Source organism: Anolis carolinensis, chromosome 2, assembly GCF_035594765.1.
Source record: "Anolis carolinensis isolate JA03-04 chromosome 2, rAnoCar3.1.pri, whole genome shotgun sequence".
NCBI classification, from domain to species: Eukaryota; Metazoa; Chordata; class Lepidosauria; order Squamata; family Dactyloidae; genus Anolis; species Anolis carolinensis.
In genome coordinates this window covers 164,158,892-164,179,077 of record NC_085842.1, presented here as the reverse complement: position 1 = coordinate 164,179,077, position 20,186 = coordinate 164,158,892, and the positions used below count along the sequence as shown (strand labels likewise).

Below are 20,186 nucleotides of genomic sequence, written 5' to 3'. Positions count from 1 at the left end.
TTTTTCAAACACCCTGTACTGAAACATGGCTATCATATCCCCTCTCGTCTCTTCTTCAAGCTATGAAGAACATTGAATAAAGAAGATGGAAAGCAGCCATGGGAGAATATGCCTCATCAGCCTGCTCCGATGCCTGTCACCTACCCTCACAGTATGGGCCTGACCCAGCCGGATGGGATTTGCAAGCTTTACTTGAATCTGTGCACAGTGGAAAGAGCCATTCACCCCAACAACTTCCAATAGTCCATCATCATTTCTGGAACAGAAAAAAAATACTTTATTAATATTTCATAGAATCACAGAATCATAGAATAGTAGAGTTGGAAGAGACCTCATGGACCATCCAGTCCAACCCCCCGCTAAGAAGCAGGAAATCGCATTCAAAGCATTATCCAGGAATTCTTCGTTAATTTATTATTAACGAAGCCATATTAGATACAACATCCTGTATGCAGTACCACTAGGAAAAGACTATGAGGCACATGGCCTCACAAACCCTAAAACCCAGAGGGCCTTAAACGAATGGTTTGGTTGTGGCAAGGAGTGGCAACACTTCACATCTTTTTTCTTAAACTCACTCACTCACTCACTTTTTTTTTTTTCTTAAACTCACTCACCTCCCTCTATCAGCTCCAGCTCCATGCGGGGACATGAGAGAAGCCTCCCACAAGGATGGTAAAACATCAAAAACATCCGGGCGTCCCCTGGGCAACGTCCTTGCAGATGGCCAATTCTCTCACTCCAGAAGCAACTCCGGTTGCTCCTGATACGAAATAATAATCTTAAACTCACAAAAGATTGTACAGTGCAGCGCAAAGTTCTGACTCCATGAAGATAGCAGACACATCTGGAACTGTGCTATGCACCCAATTATTTCTATGTTAAAATAAACCCAAATTACATGTGTGGGTGTGGGGTTTATACAATTTCCTTCTTGCAGCCACAAGCTAATAGAGTGGAGGACACCTTTATTTTGTTTATAGGGAGAAAACATTTACAGAGCTCATTAGGCTCTCTAGCATACAAGAAATAATGATGAAAATTTTGGGTTTAAAAAAAATTAAAATTTTCCCATTTATACCAAGGAGAAAGCTAAAAAAGAATTTGAGAGTTTTGTTGGGGAAAGAGACAAGGCAGGATGTCAGATCAATAGTAAGACAATCAAAGGTTGAGAAAGCCTGTTATTTAGAAATGTCTTGATGGCAAGTCCAGTACGGATTACATGACAAAGCAGTACTGACTTGACACACTGTCCCCTAAATACATGAGTCCCTGATACATCCATTTCCATACAGATTATGTACCCGGCAGCACACTCTTACCTTGCCAGAGGGTAAAGCTCATCTCCCATTCCTTCCCATAATCGACAGCCACCTCCCCAGTAGGCGATATTCAGCACTATGATCCCTTCCAAACTGGGCAGGTCGATTTTCTCTCCATCCAACTCTAGCTTTAAAGATATACAACAAATTGCTACCAAGTTCTATGAACAAGGAGTTAGTCCAAAACAAGGTCTATAGCTTAAGAAGAGGAGCCAAGAGCAGCTATTTTATAAGGAGTTCAAGGGCTTTGAGCCCACCTGATTTGGTGATCAAATAAATCCTTAGAAATATGAGAATATGACAGAGGAGGGGAGGCCAAAGCTTTCAGTAATTACTAAGCATATTTCCACCTCCTCTCTGGAAAGAGCCACCAAGTCCTTTTGACTTCCATCTGCTCAAGTGGCCAGCAAGCCGCCCTGAGAGCACTGTGAATTTAAACAATCCTAGATGCAGTCTTTTCCACGTCCCATGGCCTTCCAACTATTAATGTATTTCCGACGGAGAAAACCAACAAATTAACTATGAAAAGCAGAAATAATAGCCTTACCTCAATCTTTTTGTTCAAATCCTTACATTCCTGTACTAAACAATCTTTGGTTCCATAGAAAAAATAAACAGCCTGTAGAAAAACAAACAAACAAAGGGAGGTGTGTGTGTTGTTGTGAATTACAAAGACTAGACTCTGTGGAGTTGCTTCTTCTATGAACTCAGATCACTGGAGTTCTAGTGATTAAATGGTAATATTTTCAAGCAAGAGGCAATCCTGAAACACCAATTTTAATCATTGTTATTCTATTATGAAACAATTAAATATAGTATGACTCCTGTATTCATATATTCCAGGACTTCAGGTGGATATGCAAAACTCTGCATTGCTACATCCTCCAGCCTGACTCTATGGTCAACTTCTGCTGTAGATATTGCATAGAATTGTCTGGTGGACCTAAAAATGCCCAGAGAATACATATTTTATGAAACCATGGGGACTGGTCCCACGAATATGGATATCATTCTGTATATACTTAACTTTCAAATCTTCAGTAATAGATTATCATTCTTTTACGTATGTTAACACAGTAACATTAACAAAGTCACTGTATCCTATAACAATTCTAAACGATTGGGAAAACAGCACTGGCACTGATTGTACTTTTAAAACTATTCGTACTATGCGTTCCTTTCTCTGATGGTCAGCTGCATTTTCAAGGGATCCCCACACAAAAGTCTTTGGATCTAACCATGTGCAACAACCAATCTGACATAAACATCTTTCTAGAATTTTCTACTCTAAGGGCATCTCCACTCCATAAGCATGAAATCCTATCACAGTTTGAACACTTCTAGCAAGAGTTTGTGAAAACTATAGATTCCATTAGATACCAATTCCATTGACGGACTATAAAACACTGAGAAAGAATGAGTGACATGGTGGAAATGGTCAGATATCTTCAAAATTCAAAGCCTGATCGTATCAGTAAAGGCAGGAGTGGACAACTGTAGTGGGGCCAGGGAACAATTTTATGCGTTTGGACCTCTTTGAGGGCCTAATAGAAAGATTAAAAATAAAACCTGAATTTGTTAGAACTCTGCTTTGGTTTAAAAAATTTTTTTTAAAAAAAATAAAGAGTGTAAAGCAGTGGTTCTCAATCTGTGGGTCTCCAGGTGTTTTGACCTACAACTCCTAGAAATCCCAGATTACCAGCTGTTAGGATTTCTAGGAGTTGGAGGCCAAAACATCTGGGGACCCACAGGTTGAGAACCACTGAGGTAAAGCAATCTCTCTTGCTAAAAAAAGAATGGGATTTAACTTGGTCATGATTAATCTAAATATTACTGGACTCTATTGAACTACTTTTTTATGATTAGCAACCTCAGTAAATTGTTTAAAAAGAGTATTACACAATGAGGCTTTGATTAGATATTTGCTCAACTTAAATTGGTCAATTTAATGTGCTTGCAACTAGAAGGTTCAGCTTAGAGCAGGGTAGGAAAAGTTGGATCCTTAACCTCATTGGCTTCCAGGAATGAACTTTTTCTAGGAAGGAAGGGAGAGAGGAAGGGAGGAAAGAAAGAAAGAGACAGAGGGAGATGGATGGAAGGAAGAAAGGTAGAAAGAAAGCTGAGCAAATTGCCTCTTCTGGAAGCCTTCAGAGCAACTATTTACCTTTGAAACAGATTTACCTTTGAAACATAAGAAACACCATAGTTTTTACATCTGAAATTGGATTTCTAATCATTTTTGTTATAGCTGACATTCTTTATAGATTCCTGGGGAGGATTAGGGACACAAAATTGGCCCCAAGAGCTATTACATTTGGCCACGTTGACCTAGAACAATTCTGCACAACCTGCGGCCCTCCAGGTGTTTGGGCCTACAACTCCCAGATGCCCTAGCCAACTTGTCCAATGGTCAGGATTTCTGGGAGCTGAAGTCCAAAACACCTGGAGGGCCGGACCTAGAGGGGAAAAATCACAACAGATGTCCTCTGAAGTGACCCAGTTTATTGGGATGCAGTAAATTTTGGTTTTGCCTGACATACCTTGTTAATGATCCTACTGGAAAACAAAGAGGGAGATTTCTCACGATGAGCGTGAAAGTTTAAGGCCATGAGAGCATCTGGCCCTATGGAAAAATAGTTGTTCATTGTGAAGATCTGCAAAAAAAGGAGAAAGAAGACATGAAAACTCCTGGCTATACTGCAAGAATAGTTACCCAGGGAAAAGGAATCTGTGACCCTCCCTCAGGGGCTGTTGGACTCTAAATCTCATCTGTCAACAATGCTGGCAGCTAAAGCACAACATCTAGGTGACCACAGCTTCCCCACCCTGTAGCAAACAAATAAAAGGTGTCTTTACACTTTGGCATGACCATACTTGGTCTTTTTAGTATTTAAAAACTTGGTATTTTCAGTAGTACGTTTTAATAAGATGAATAAGATTAGCCTATCGGCTGTATCAAAACATTTGACAAATACATTTAGCATATACAACATACTACCCACATTACAACCAAAGTTAAAATAAATAAGCTGGTAACAACAAGGGGTCAAGATCCTGAACCAGATCAAATATCTGCATCACCCCTACAATTTACACCAATCGACTCCACATATTCAGTTCTCAGCTCTCATTCAAATATAGATTAAAGAGTATTGGTGCCAGTAGACACCCTTGTTTTATTAGTATGGATGGGGTCAGTTAATGAGCCACAAACACCAACTCCTATTCTAGCCATGGTGTTAGAATAAAGTGCCTTGATTAAAAACAGTAGGTGCTTATCCATGTTGGTTAGCCAGTTTATGCCACAACAGGTTTCTATCGATTGAGTCAAAAGCTGCTGCTAAGTCGACAAAGGCAAATAGATGTTTGGTAGGCCCAGCAATTGTTTGTTGGGCTAAGAAATACAAGGTCAAACACTGGTTGATTGTGCTCTGTCCTTTTCTGAAACTAGTCTGTTCAGGGTGAATGATTTGGTTATTAAATTCCCAGTTCTCTAATTTGTTTAACAGATGTTTACTATGTAACTTAGAGTCAATATCTAAGAGGCTAATAGGGCACAATTTCCAAATCTTACCTTTAGTTTTCTTAAATTGTAGTAGCCTTTATTTATCACTTGGACCTTCCATCTAAAAGGGCGAGGATGATATATTGATATACAAGTTAAACAACATTGTCAGAAAAAACCCCCTAAATACAGGCCGAGTCTCTGTTATCTAAAAATTCAAACTCCTCCAAAAACTTTTTTGCAGCCAGTTACTGATTTCTGGCTTTAGGGAAAGGGGGCTAATCACGCATCTAGCAAAGCCGTTTGTTTCATTCATTTGATTTAAATATAACATCTCACAAATGTTGAAAGATCCTTGAACCAAAGCACAAATATGAAAGCTCACAAAAAAGAACAATTTACTGCTGGGCTGCTATTGTGTAGATAAAGTGTTTGGTTCATCTATGTTTTAATGGTATTCTTTGATGTAGTTTTAAGCTGTAGATTTTTTGCCAATGGGCATGAAGTTGAGAGAGTTCTAGCATATAAAACAGTGGTACCCAACCTGTGGGACCCCAGATGTTTTGGCCTTCAAGTCTCAGAAATCCTAACAGCTGGTAAACTGACTGGGATTTCTGGGAGTTGTAGGCCAAAACACCTGAGGACCCACAGGTTGAGAACCACTGATATAAAAGGAAATGTGTGTATTTTAAGCACTTATATAACTCTGTCACCTGTATCTAAATCTGTATTAATCTAGAGAGAGATTAACATGGTCCCTCACATATATACTGCGGCTCAATAGCACCTAAAATTATGTTCATGTTTGTGCTGCATTTTTCTAAGCCAACAATGTGGCTGCATTTGTGTTGCCATGGGCTTAGATTAAAACTGAAATGTTAGATTCCTTCAAAGCTGCTTACTAAAGGGCTCGCTGATCTCCTGTCATCATGAGCTTTGCTTTCATAGGCAGCTGCTTCTTCTGTGACCTTTACCCTTTCTACCATTAAGCTGGGCTCCTTTCCTCTTCCCCCATTTAATCTGTTTTTGCTACATTCATGATGATTACCAACAGCATGACAAAACCCAAGCAATCTCTGCAGAAATCAAAGCACAGCCATACCATGCTTTGTGCCACTAAGTACCAAGGACAGATGTCAGAATTAAAAACCCTCACTCAGTTTCCTATGGGAATCTTTTATAGAGGCTCAAAAGATACAATTCAGTGATCTTGGTGACTTTCTGCTTGGCAGCTCACCTGTCCAACTTGATTCCATCAGCATCCATGACGTTGCGCAGAATCTGCTCCACTGGGATCTCTCCGGCATATCCTGCCCCCCAGCCCAGGGTGTTGGAGAGATCATTACCTGTCCCCAAGGGCAAGATTGCCACCTGGGGGACATAGCGCTCTTGACCCTGTCATATAGAGGGATTCAGTCAGTCATAAAACTCTCAATTGTACAGGTCTCCCTGCTCTTGGCCTCCTCACATTTAATCCCAGAACTCAAAAGACAGTTTAAATACCATTAATTGAAAAACGACTCGAAGGATTATTACTTCTTAGCATGCAGTCAGTAGTAGCATTTTGAAGCAGTAAAGAAGTGGGTCAAAGAGTTCTCCTAAACACTCTAGAGCAGTGGTTCTTGGGCCCCTTCCACACAGCTGTATAAAATCCACAATGAACTGGATTATATGACAGTGTGGACTCGGATAATTCAGTTCAAAGCAGATACTGTGGATTATCTGCCTTGATATTCTGGGTTATATGGCTGTGTTGAAGGGCCCTTAGCCTTTGGTTCTCCGGGTTTTTTGGACTTAGCTCCCACAATTCCTAACAACTGGTAAACTGGCTGAGATTTCTGGGAGCCAAAGTCAAAAATACTTGGAGCATTGAAGGTTGAGAACCACTGCTTCTTAAACCAGGGGTCTCAACTAGGCCTGGGGAAAAAATGGAAAAATTGGGGACTCCCCTGACAAAAAAAAACAATTGCTCCCCCAATTCTTATGTTTTTCCAGGCCTTCCCATGTTTAGTCCCAACCCCAAAGGGGATTCCTTTAGCTGAATGTCCTGAAATATTCTGCAACAGTAAAGGTATTCTAAATGCTACCTAGTGGCTGTTTTAGACATTTACATGGATCTGTTGTGCAATGTTTACAATGGACTCTGCAGAAAATGCTTCAGCTGTACTTCATGTTTAGCAAGCCTTGCAAATACTGATATATTATTTATTTATTTATTTATTTGCGACATTTATATACCGCCCTTCTCACCCCGAAGGGGACTCAGGGCGGTTTACAAGTATATATACATACAATATATTATATTATACAACTATATTGCAATATTATTAGTAATATTGCATGTAATATAAATATACAATTATAATAGTGAATTATAATTATAATTATTATCAATAAATCTTTGATTTTTATACCTCTTTTATATACCTATATACCCCAGGTCATAAAAAAAATCTCAGGTGGATTTTTTTTTCGTGTCAGGAACGACTTGAGAAACTGCAAGTCGCTTCTGGTGTGAGAGAATTGGCCGTCTGCAAGGATGTTGCCCAGGGGACACCCGGATGTTTTTTATGTTTTTACCATCCTTGTGGGAGGCTTCTCTCATGTCCTTGCATGGAGCTGGAGCTGATAGAGGGAGCTCATCCGCGCTCTCCCCAGGTGGGATTCGAACCTGGCAGCCTTCAGGTCAGCAACCCAACCTTCAAGTCGCAGGCTTTAACCCACTACTCCACCAGGGGCTCCTACATCTCAGGTGGAAATGGGTCACGAGTGGAAATCTTTTAAGAAGCCATGTACCTTAATTTTCATGTCATCAATTGCATCCAAGACCCAGCCCACGGTGCCATCTCCGCCGCAGACTAACACTCTAGCAGAATTGCAAGGCAACCAGGTGCAAAGCTGGAGTGCCTTTGCTGGGGTTGTTTTGGTCAGTTCAAACACCTGAAAAGATTGAAAAAAGGTTTATTGCTAAGATGGGAATTATTTGACTTCAGAGCTCAATTGCTGCCTCTCTTCAAGAAAGCAAACCAATAATCCTGTTACACTATCACTACAAGGAACATTAATCTAGGTAGTGATGCTCTACCCTTGTGCTCTCACAACAGAACCGGAGTCAATGTATTATGTAATAAATCAGATGTGTTATTTTTTGAGACTATTTCAGATGTAGCTTGTTTGAACTGGCTATCAAGAACTTGGCTTGCTGTTGTGAATTTCTGCCGAAGAGAACAAAGCAATCCAGCAGGAGTCCTGAGAAACAGCAGGCTTTGGTCGCTGCATCCTGTGCTATTTTTGGGCTCAAACGCCTCCTTGGCGTTTGAACCCAAGTAACAATGAATTTCCAAAAAGAAAATTATTCTTTCTTATTTTAGCAAAACTTTAAAGAATATTCTAGCAAAGCCCCAAAGGGGGAAAATTATGGCAGAAGGAGAGAATAACAGTACCTATATCTTCTCTTTTTAAAATACCCTTTACAACTCCCATTAAGTGCTGTCTTCTGTGGTGTATTACCCATTTGGACATGAAAGCCCTTTTATGTAACCATTCAGAAAACATGCTGCAATAGTGCTGCCACTATCCTGTAACAAGTACACACAGAAGGTTTTCTGTACATATTTTTATTGTTAATTGTGCAAATTTAATATTAAAAATACTTGCATAACAAGCACACACAGGTTTTGTGTAAAACAAAGTAAAGCATCCAACCCAGAAGAGCTAAAACAATGGGTGCATGCGCACTGTAGAATTAAAGCAGTTTGACACCACTCTAACTGCCGTGGGCCGATGGTATGGAGTGGTAGAGTTATAATTTGGTGAGGAACAACTCCACTTTGGCAGAGAAGGCTAAAGACTGCAAAATTACAGCTCCCATGATTCCATAACATTGAGTCATAGCAGTTAAAGCACTGTCAATTCCACAATGTAGATGCCCCCAATGTGCTGTGGATTTTTGTCTGTGCAGAGAATAGATTTGCTGCCTGCCTTTTGATATTTTGTTAAGTACTGCCAGGCACTGGTTAATTCCCAAACAAGTAGAAACACAAGATCATGAAATGGCATTTTCGAGCATTTGAACAGAAGTGCTACTGTATGCTGCTGGTCATGTACAGAGCCACCAATAGTGATACAAGAAAACAACACAGTCAATGTCATGAAAAAAAAAACATGACCCACTAAATTAAGACAATGACTCAGCCAGGAGATAATGTAGAGTCTGTAAATGTGGAACAATCTCTGATAGAAAGCCTTCTGGAGCTCAGGCATAAGGGGAAAACAATCCAATTAGTTGGTTAATCCACCTGCTGTTTCTTTTGCAAAGGCAGCAGCAACTGCCCTAAGAGAAAATAATTTGGAATAGAAATACGCTTTTGTATCAGAGCTAGGCACAATTGCATAAGACTGTTAAGTGTATTTTAAAAACCCAGTTTGCTAAAATTTTACATTTTCTCTTTTTATACATTCTCAGCCTGAACTCTGGCAATAGAAACAAGCTTCTAGCTTAGATTAAATAAGGTTAGGAGATGTAAATGCCCGACTGCAGAGCCTTGAACTTTTTTCATGTAAAAAGATGCCAGTTTGGGAAGGGTTGTATGATGATGTTGTGAGTTTTGTAACAAAAACTAATGGTGTGTTTAATAAAAGCATTATGGCAAAGTATGGTTCAATATGTGTTACTACAACCTAGTGTGGCATAGCGCTTTGAGTGTTGGTCTAGGAATCTGGAAGGCAAGAGGTCAAATTCCCTCTTGGCTATGGGGTGACCTTGGGCAAGCCACATTCTCTCAGTCTCAAAGGAAGGCAAGAGCAAGCTTCCTCTGAACATATCTTGCCAAGAACGCCTCATGATAGGTTTGCCTTAAGGTCTCCAGAAGCCAGCAATGACTTAAAGAATAACTAGAAATGGTTATGTATATGTATATGATGTCCAGTATATACCATAAGGGAGTGAAAGCATGAAATGTTAGGACACCAAGGAATTATTTAGAATGAGGTTCAGCTAGGATTATGGGTAGATAGTAACAAATTAGTGAGATGTTTTACAATCAACAGGATTTAGATGCATTAAATAATTGACAATAGCAACCAAGTCTTGAAAAGCTGTAAACATTAAGCTTCTGTACACCAATTAATCTGTAACTGTACCAACGTTGAACTTCTGTTTAAGAAATTATCATTGTATTTTACACCTGTGCCTCTGGGAACTGCTAAAATAGTGCTACTAGAGGAGCTGGATTCAGATACTGGGTTTTGTGACAGCAGCTGTGGTTCAAGGGGTGGTGGTGTCCAGTGGTGTGGTTACAGGAACAGAGTCCCATGCAGGACCCATGAGGACATTTAAAAGGTGCCATTCCAGTTGGACAAGTGTTCAAAAAAAGGTCTTTTCTTGGCCTAAAATGGCCCAGGGGTCTAGCAGAAATGTCCTGTAGCCCTAAGAAAAGGAATTTAAGGACAAAATATTTTTTGAAATCCGTTGATTTAAGGGGATGCAAATGTGGTGGAATTTCCCCTAAATACCCTAGAAGGAATTTGGAACCAAAAAATCCTGCCCAAAAATTTGGTTCAAACTTTTCCTTCCGCTGCCCAAAAGTAATGTTTTAGAAGGGATATGACATGAGTTGTTCTTTTATGAAGTGTTGCCCTAAAAAAGTAATACTTCAAGTTCTGCTCACAACAATCTTGGCAAGTAAAGCTGAGAGACTTTGGATGCATCTGCACTGTAGAATTAATGCAGTCTGATACCACTTTAACTGTCATGACTCAATGCTAGGGAATCCTGAGGTTGTTATTTTATAAGGTCTGTAGCAAGATTGCCAATGCCTCACCAGATTACAACTCCCATGATTCCATAGCACTGAGCCATGACAGTTAAAGTGGTATCAGACTGCATTAATTCTACAGTGTAGGTTCACACAGTGATCTAAGACAGCGGTTCTCAACCTGTCGGTCCCCAGATGTTTTGGCCTTCAACTTCCAGGAATCCTAACAGCTGGTAAATTGGATGGGATTTTTGAGAGTTGTAAGCCAAAACACCTGGGGACCCACAGGTTGAGAACCACTGATCGAAGATCAATTGTTGGCTTTACTGGATGAATAGGATTTTGAAGTCAACTTGTAGCTCTAACCATGAGACTCTCCAGATGTTGCTGGATGACAACTCCCATTAGATCTAGTAAGTGTACTTAATGTTAAGGAATTGTAAAGGGTGCATTCTAACAATGTCTAGAGGCCTACAGCATTCCCATTCTTATCCCAACCATGCTGTCTCTTACAATACTATTCGTCTTTTCTCAGGGATTATCCACATGTTCAGTGGAGCTTACTTCTTAGCATATTTAGGATACTGCTAGATATGGTTAGAATGATATATTAAGCTACTTTAACCTAAGTTTGGTTTCTTACTTAAGAATACAGCTATGCTTTGCCCTACAATTTTATTCAATCAACATAGTTACCTGAATTGGGTTTAGCAAGCTTTTAAATTGGCCCATCAATGTCTCCCCCATATTGTTTCCACTACGAGTATTAGCCAGAACGATCAGAGGAGTCCAATTTTTCCCACAGCAGGAGGCTAGCTGCAAAAGAACAACAATAACAACAAACACAACTTACATCTATGTAACACAGCATAAAGGAAAAGGCAGTGGATGCTTTCCCTTCCTGTCTCTTTGACACATTGTTCGGAAATTCCTAGTGTTTCACATACACTGGGATGGATATAGTTTTACTCTTGTTTACACTAGGCCCAATGCCATCAATAGATTTAAGTTAGTCATGATATAACTAAAATACCATTGAGTTCAAATGATCTAGTTTTTCTGTAACAAATATCTCAATATAAGCCTCACAACAACATTAAAATCAGGTTTATTATCCCTTTGTAATAGAGGAAGAGGAGAGAATACGTTGACGAAGGCCTTGGAAAAAAGAGGACTGCCCAGTATATTTTCTTAGTTCCTGCTGTGTACACTGTACAGAAAACATATATCTGACAGTGAGCTATGGCTCCTTAGATCTGGTGATTTCCTTAGACAGTTTTCCAAAAGGTCTTAGGGATATAATATCTAGGCTAAAACAATTTTGTGTAAGCGACCACTGATTTTCCTTCAAGGTGGCAAGGCAACCCATATTGGAGAATTTACTTCAGTCTATATACAGTAGTTACCAATTCAACCAAGCCTTGTTCATTTAGTCTGTGCATTTTTCATCCCCAATAAACAACTATCCATAAGCACTTCACAATCCCGTCTGAAGGTTCGGGAGGATGCACACCTGATTGTTAAATATCTTCTTGTCATATATTGGGAAAGGGCATTGGTGTTTAAACAAAATGAAGCACTCTTTTAGAAGGAAAACCCCTAAAAGCTGAAAAAAGGGGGGAATGTGTTTGGAGTGATATTTCTGCTTGAGGGACATTCGCGATTATTCAATTTTCCCCTCTTGTAAGCATGTTTTGAAGGTTTGTCCACTGTCTGAATATAGGAAACAAGGCCTTAGTCAAATCATTGGTCATCTAGCTTTATATATTTGGCTCCAATATATTGAGACTGAACCCAGAATTCGAGAGGACTATATTTAAATGGAATTGTGGTCTGTAACTGTGTAGTGCAAAAAGACCCCATATCAAGGGCATCCATGCTTCTGGTTTCTTCTCTTTTATTCAGTTTACCTTGGTCCAAGCACAGAATACCACAAATGATATGGCTGTGGCTTGCCAAAGGCACCGTAGCGAAACTCAGGAACTTGCCCAACCTTCTGTACTTTCAACATGTACCTTGATACCCATGGCTATCCAAGAACAAAGCAAGGCTTACCTTCCCATAGTCCATGTGTTTGTCTTTACGCATCTGACTGACACTGAACAAATAATACGGAGGGATGATGAGGTTGCGAAACTCTCCCAGTCCACATTGCTCATTTTTCAAGGAGCTCTGCATACATTCATCATGTACTGTTTGCTGACACCAAATACACCTGGAAAGAAGGAGAAATTAGTTGTTTATGTGCCTTCAGGTCACTTTCGACTTATGTTGTTCCTAAGATGAGGGTATGATTTGTTCAGAGAGAGTACATTTTTGGCTTCTTCTGAGCCTGAGAATATGTGACTTGTCCAAAGTCATCTAGTAGGTTTCCACAGCCAAGTGGAGATTTGAACCTTGGTCTCCAGAGCCATAGTCCAATACTCAAATCACTATACCACACTGGCTTGAACTCAACTGACTTATTATTAATAATAATAATTATTATTATTATTAATAATACCCTGTTTTTTTCTCTACACCAGGAGACTCAAAATGACTTACAGTAGAAGAATTTGCATACAATTTAAAATTGTACAAACATTAAAACAGATTTAAATATCATTGATATTAAAAATTCAGTTAAAATCCCTAAATAAATGTTTTATTTCTAGACAGCTAGTGAAAAACTGACATTTTCAGTAGGCTTGATGAAACAAAATAGGTGGACCTACAGCCAGAACAGGGTAGTCAACAACATAAAAAACAACTTTCTCTTGGTCTACTGTTTTCTTATTTATCAATTCCCAAAGATTCCGAAGAATGTGGTAAGTGACCCCCACCCCTTTCTCAAAAGTTCCCTACGCATTTCTACACTGTCTCCAAACTTTCGTCATGTACATAACTCAAGAGAAAAGAAGAACCCTTAACCTCAAATACCAAAGTCATCATATCACCTAATAGAAGTGGACAACTGCTGTATCAGGTGTGACATTTGTATCTAAGTAATCTAGGCAGAGCCCAACCAGGCTAACAATATAAAAATAAAAATAAAAAATGGGAACAAAGAAACCAGAAGATTCATCTCTGGCTTGTTTTCTTTTTCTTGGAAGGTGGGCTGGTGTGCCTTATGCTCCACTGAAACCATCCATTGTTTTAGGCTGCAAAACTGGCCCAGGAAAGAGGCTGTGAGCTATAATTTGTCCACCCTCTGTTAAAATTTTTAAATGTTTCCTTCTGCATTTCATCTCAGACCAAGGGCCAATTCACACTACACAATTATAGCACTATGATTCCACTTCAACTGTCATGGTTCCAACCTACAGAATTCTGGAGATTCGATTTTAATTAGAAGCACTAGAACACTGGCTGAGAATCCTTAATATCCTTATCTGAAGTTCAAGTGGAACAATAGTACTATAATTCTGTAGTGCAAATGGGATCAAGTCAAGTTTGCCTCTTTTCTCTCCCTCACCCAGAATATTCTTTTATTACATTTTGCCTGATGAAAATTTGAAAATCCAAAAAGCTTTCACTGATTTGTGTGCCTTTTCTGTTGTTCTAACAAAGATGAGACAGTTTTTGGAATTCTAAACCAGACAGAAAAAAATATACATATTAATGCCTTAGGATTTTTTTCTCACTGGGAAAGGCACATTGCGTACTTTGGTACAAACTTATTAATATTAAAAGATTGCAAAAAGCTACATATTTGAGAGTCACAGAGTGAATGAGGTCCTTAATTCACACTGAACAAACTAGACTACTAAGAGGAAACTGTTAAGTCAAATTTGGCTGAAAACTTAAGAAGCATTTGGCACAATGACTTAAGAACCACAGGGGGGAAATGGTTTAGTGATCCAAGAGAAACAATTCTTAGAAGCAACCCTTTTGACTTCCAAGCCTCAGATGGGCAATGTTTGGCCCATCAGGTGAACATGGCACTTTCTTAGGGCTTACTGTTGCCTTCTAGAATCTGGAAAAAGGTTCCAACTTTAGATCTGTAATGGCAATTGACTGAATTTACTGACTGTTTAAACTCTGTAGAGCCAAACAACAATGCTGAAGCACAACTATTGAGAAGAAGATGTTCTCTGATAGAGCCAAGAGCTACTCAGTTCAGGAGAAGGAGGAGTGAGGAAGGTGTGAGGACTTCATGGGGAGGGTAGGGGGAGTACAGATGAATTTCCTCTCTGGTCATGGCCTTTTGGAAAGAACAGTTAAATAGGGTTGTTGTATGTCTTTCGGGCTGTGTGGCCATGTTCCAGAAGCATTCTCTCCTGACGTTTCGCCCACATCTATGGCAGGCATTTTCAGAGGTTGTGAGGTATGGATAAACTAAGTCAGGAAAGGAAAGAATATATATCTGTGTAGAGTCCAAGGTGTGGCAAGAGTTCTTTGTCACTGGGAGCCAGCATTAATGTTTCAGTTAATCACCCTAATTGGCACTGGAAATGTTTTGTCCCTTGCCTGGGGGCATCCTTTGTTCAGTCAAGTCCTCATTGTGTTGGTTCCCATCTACTGTTTTGATTTTGGAGTTTTGTAATACTGGTAGCCAGATTTTGTTCATTTTCATGGTTTCTTCCTTTCTGTTGAAGTTGTCCACATGCTTGTGGATTTCAATGGCTTCTCTGTGTAGTCTGACATGATAGTTGTTAGAATGGTCCAGCATTTTTGTGTTCTCAAATAGTATTCTGTGTCCAGGCTGGTTCATCAAATGCTCTGCTATGGCTGATTTCTCTGGTTGAATTAGTCTGCAGTGCCTTTCATGTTCTTTGACTCTTGTTTGGGCGCTGCGTTTGGTGGTCCCTATGTAGACTTGTCCACAGCTGCATGGTATCCGGTAGACTCCTGCAGAAGAGAGAGGATCCCTCTTGTCCTTCGCTGACCGTAGCATTTGTTGGATTTTCTTCGTGGGTCTGTAGATAGTTTGTAGGTTGTGCTTCTTCATCAGCTTCCCTATGCGGTCAGTAGTTCCCTTGATGTATGGTAAGAACACCTTTCCTCTGGGTGGATCTTTGTCTTGACTCTCATGGCTTGTTCTTGGCCTTGCAGCTCTTCTGATGTCTGTGGTGGAGTATCCATTGGCCTGTAGAGCCCAGTTTAGGTGGTTGAGTTCACCTTGGAGGAGGTGAGGTTCGCAGATTCTTTGTGCACGGTCTGTCAGGGCTTTGATTGTGCTCCTTTTTTGACTTGGGTGATGGTTGGAGTTGACACCTTCACAATTTGGAGCCATGGAGAGGAAGAACTCAGCAAGTTCCTGGACCATCTTAACAGCATCCACCCAAACATCCAATTCACCATGGAAAAAGAAAAGGAAGGAAAACTGCCATTTCTAGATGTTCTGGTCATCCGCAAACCCAATCAACAATTGGGCCACACAGTTTACAGAAAACCTACACATACAGATAGATACCTTCATAAAAACTCCAACCATCACCCAAGTCAAAAAAGGAGCACTATCAAAGCCCTGACAGACCGTGCACAAAGAATCTGCGAACCTCACCTCCTCCAAGGTGAACTCAACCACCTAAACTGGGCTCTACAGGCCAATGGATACTCCACCACAGACATCAGAAGAGCTGCAAGGCCAAGAACAAGCCATGAGAGTCAAGACAAAGATCCACCCAGAGGAAAGGTGTTCTTACCATACATCAAGGGAACTACTGACCGCATAGGGAAGCTGATGAAGAAGCACAACCTACAAACTATCTACAGACCCACGAAGAAAATCCAACAAATGCTACAGTCAGCGAAGGACAAGAGGGATCCTCTCTCTTCTGCAGGAGTCTACCGGATACCATGCAGCTGTGGACAAGTCTACATAGGGACCACCAAACGCAGCGCCCAAACAAGAGTCAAAGAACATGAAAGGCACTGCAGACTAATTCAACCAGAGAAATCAGCCATAGCAGAGCATTTGATGAACCAGCCTGGACACAGAATACTATTTGAGAACACAAAAATGCTGGACCATTCTAACAACTATCATGTCAGACTACACAGAGAAGCCATTGAAATCCACAAGCATGTGGACAACTTCAACAGAAAGGAAGAAACCATGAAAATGAACAAAATCTGGCTACCAGTATTACAAAACTCCAAAATCAAAACAGTAGATGGGAACCAACACAATGAGGACTTGACTGAACAAAGGATGCCCCCAGGCAAGGGACAAAACATTTCCAGTGCCAATTAGGGTGATTAACTGAAACATTAATGCTGGCTCCCAGTGACAAAGAACTCTTGCCACACCTTGGACTCTACACAGATATATATTCTTTCCTTTCCTGACTTAGTTTATCCATACCTCACAACCTCTGAAAATGCCTGCCATAGATGTGGGCGAAACGTCAGGAGAGAATGCTTCTGGAACATGGCCACACAGCCCGAAAGACATACAACAACCCTGTGATTCTGGCCATGAAAGCCTTCGACAACACATTGAACAGTTAAATACTTTTGTTGAAACCACTCAAATGACCCTTTGTTCCAGCTAAGAGATCTTTGTGCCCAATTTCACATTGGTCTGCGTTAGAGCCTGGAAAGGTGCTCATTTTGGACTACAATCCACAAAATCCCCCAGTCAGCGTGGCCACTATAACTTTGGGCTATATGTAAGATGTTCTATCATTCGCCTGCCATTCATGCTGCCTATGTGTGTCCAAAGCCGAGATACTTTAGTGCCAAAGCAAGATCTCAACGTAGGAATGCAATTTGAGAGGACGCAAAAAGCAGCAGTAGCAACAGTATGGCCCATTATAATCTGCTGGAGAGGTGAGACTGCTATTCCCTATCCTAAGAGTCCATTGTCAGAGCTCCTGGTGCTATTTTTGGTGGCCTCAGTGCTAATCCAATTGTAAATTAGAACGGCTGGAGCACCCTCCATTTAGCTACAGATACACCAGCATTCTGAAAAGGCAATTATTTCACTGATTAAGGATTTGACATTCCTAATGACAAATTATCATTTTGGTGCACAGCTGTAACATTATTACAACATCTACCAGCTCCATTTTTAATATATTAAGCGCATTACAAAGCTCTTTAAAGTGTTGTTATTTGAACCAGAGATTTCAATACCAGGGAACTCACTTGGCAGTAGCACCAAATCTCCTTAGCATGTGCAAAGAAATACTTCCTCAATACCAGTCTCCAACCGGGCAGCTATCACACCAATAGCTATAGCCAACCCTCAGCAATGTCTATCCATTAATCCAAAAAGGCCTTTCACTTGCAATCAACATTTTTAATCTCTGCCTACAGTATATCTATTGTCTCACATGTCGCATCAAAAGTCCGAAAAATAGATCAATTTCCTCTCTGCTCATAGCCTTTTGGCATTTGAGTGCATTTCATGAGGAGTGTCACGCATATCAACAATAAAGACTTGCCGAAGGGACTTTAAAACATGACACTCCTATATGATATCCTGAAAGCGTGGGGAACAAGTGTTCCCCACACTCTTTGGTATTCCAGATATGGTGGACTTCAGTATCCATTAGCCCTAGTCAGAAGGCCAGTGTTCATGGATGATGGAATTGTGATATGGGTTCTCCATCCTTGTGTTAGGTTAAATTTTTTGTCTGAAACACAGGAGTATGAAAGTCAACATACACAGAATGCACTTCCTGATGCATTTCAAAAAAAGATTGCTCCTTCTGATACAGTGTTTTATAATCAGTTGATACACCTTAATTTCTAGTATTACAAAGCTTTCATTAAAAGGCTTCTAAAAAAGTTATTCAGCTCTATGTTGAAAGCACCACATGAAACAGGATAATAGTGGATGCATATTTATCAGAACCATGAAAAATATTAAAGCAAAGTGGAACACAGGCAGTATTTTACAAAAGACCTGTCAGAGGCCATCTATTTGTACTTTCACCTATAAAATGAGAATAACCTTTAGGATTGTGGGTACAAATGATTCCATGACTTAGTGATGGAATGTGATGTTGGCCAAAGCTTTCATATTCCAAGAACAACTCAACTTCAATACAGTAAACAGCATTTTTACTGTTTTCTTTGTTTGATGCTTTTAAAGGAAGATGAGGGACAGACATTGGTTGATCAGATATCAAGAGGATAGCAGATTTCCCCCTTTTTTTACAAGATGTCCAAAAAGAATATTTTGGCAAACTGACAGTTTTCCTAGATATCACCTGACAAGTTAATAATATCTATCAAAACCCTCTCTTCCAATCTAAATACTCTTTTATTCACTGAAACAATAGCTGTCTTTCTAGGCACCCTAAAGAGAGAAAAGGATGTATGACTACAGATGAAGAAATACATTCATGATGTACAAAGAGATGGCAGGTAGTCCACCATCACAAAAAAAAGACTGCTAAAGTGCTATGAAAAACAGCCCGAAGTCATAGAAAGTAAGATAAAAAACACCATCATTGGATTTGAAGCTTGCATCACGCAACCACTCTCTGGGAAGAGAGTTGCACATTATCACAAGCAGGGAACAGATTTACCATGAAAAGATGCCTGCATAGCAAGTACTGCTTTACAGAAAGAATAGGGACTACTGAGCATGATGAAAGAAATATATCAAATGAAAGGAGCTCTGCTCAGAATCCCATCAGCTTGTTTGGTGGGTAATCCCTGAGTAGGGCAGTAATAGTTCAGGAACAGACCACCACAAAGGACTGCATCCTACATTTATAACCTTACACACCTCAGTAAAATAAACCTTTGTAATGTGTTGTTGTGCACCTTCAAGTCATTTCCAACTTATAGTGAGTCCAAGACAAACCTGTCATGGGGTTTTCATAGCAAAATTTGTTTTGGGAGGTCATCTCTGAGACAGAGTGTATGACTAGTTTAAGGCTACCTAGTGGGTTTCCAAGGCTAATCAGGGATTTGAAACCTATCCTCCAAAGTGGCAAACTATTGCTCAAACTATCACACTATGTTGGCTCCTTGTATTGTTGCCCTTAATTGTATCTTAATTGCTTTTAGGGTATATGTTATAATGTTTTACTCATGTTTTACTTTACTATGTCTTATTGGATTGTTTTTGATTATTTTCATCTCAATGCTTAATTTTTTGTTGTAAGTTTACTTTTGTTACTGTGTATTATTTTGTATTATTTTAATGTGTTTGTACTCATTTGAGGCATTAAATGTTTGCCTTTTTTGTGTCTGTAAACTGCCCTGAGTCCCTTCGGGGAGGGAGGGTGGTCTAGAAATAGTTTTATTATTATTACTATTGTTATTATTATTATTATTAATTCTATTTTAAAATTTCACTACCTAAAATTTTCATCTTACCATGCTGTTGCTGTGTGTCTTCAAATCATTTCTGACATATGGTAACCCTAAGGCAAACAAATCATGGGGTTTTTTGGGGGGGCAAGACTTGCTCAGAGGGGCTTTGGCTTTGCATTCCTTAGAGCCTGGAGATTGTTATTTGCCCAAATTCAGACTGAGGTTTTCAATGGCTGACTGGGATTTCAACCCTTGCCTCCAAAGTCACAGTCCATCATTTATTCATTATTGTTTCTTACTGACCCATGACACTGATTATGTTGTCCTTGTAGAAATTGCTTATTTTATTTTTAATGATTTTAGTTCTTTGATTTATAGTTGAATTACCATATAATGTATTTA

At 39.8% G+C, this 20,186-nt stretch overlaps 1 protein-coding gene across 2 annotated transcripts in view; it reads right to left on the bottom strand.

Annotated features, from left to right (window-relative positions):
• Nucleotides 1–20,186, bottom strand: part of dgke (diacylglycerol kinase epsilon) — a 35,932-nt gene that overhangs the window by 10,017 nt on the left and 5,729 nt on the right. Inside the window, exons 3-11 of one of the 2 annotated variants that reach the window (XM_003223218.4) lie at nt 12,639–12,798; nt 11,280–11,399; nt 7,624–7,767; nt 6,065–6,222; nt 4,897–4,948; nt 3,863–3,976; nt 1,870–1,941; nt 1,323–1,450; nt 145–256 (exon numbers count right to left, since the gene is read on the bottom strand). In XM_003223218.4, the coding sequence (XP_003223266.1) occupies nt 145–256; nt 1,323–1,450; nt 1,870–1,941; nt 3,863–3,976; nt 4,897–4,948; nt 6,065–6,222; nt 7,624–7,767; nt 11,280–11,399; nt 12,639–12,798 (1,060 nt within the window). The other variant, XM_062971000.1, reaches the window with a different exon arrangement.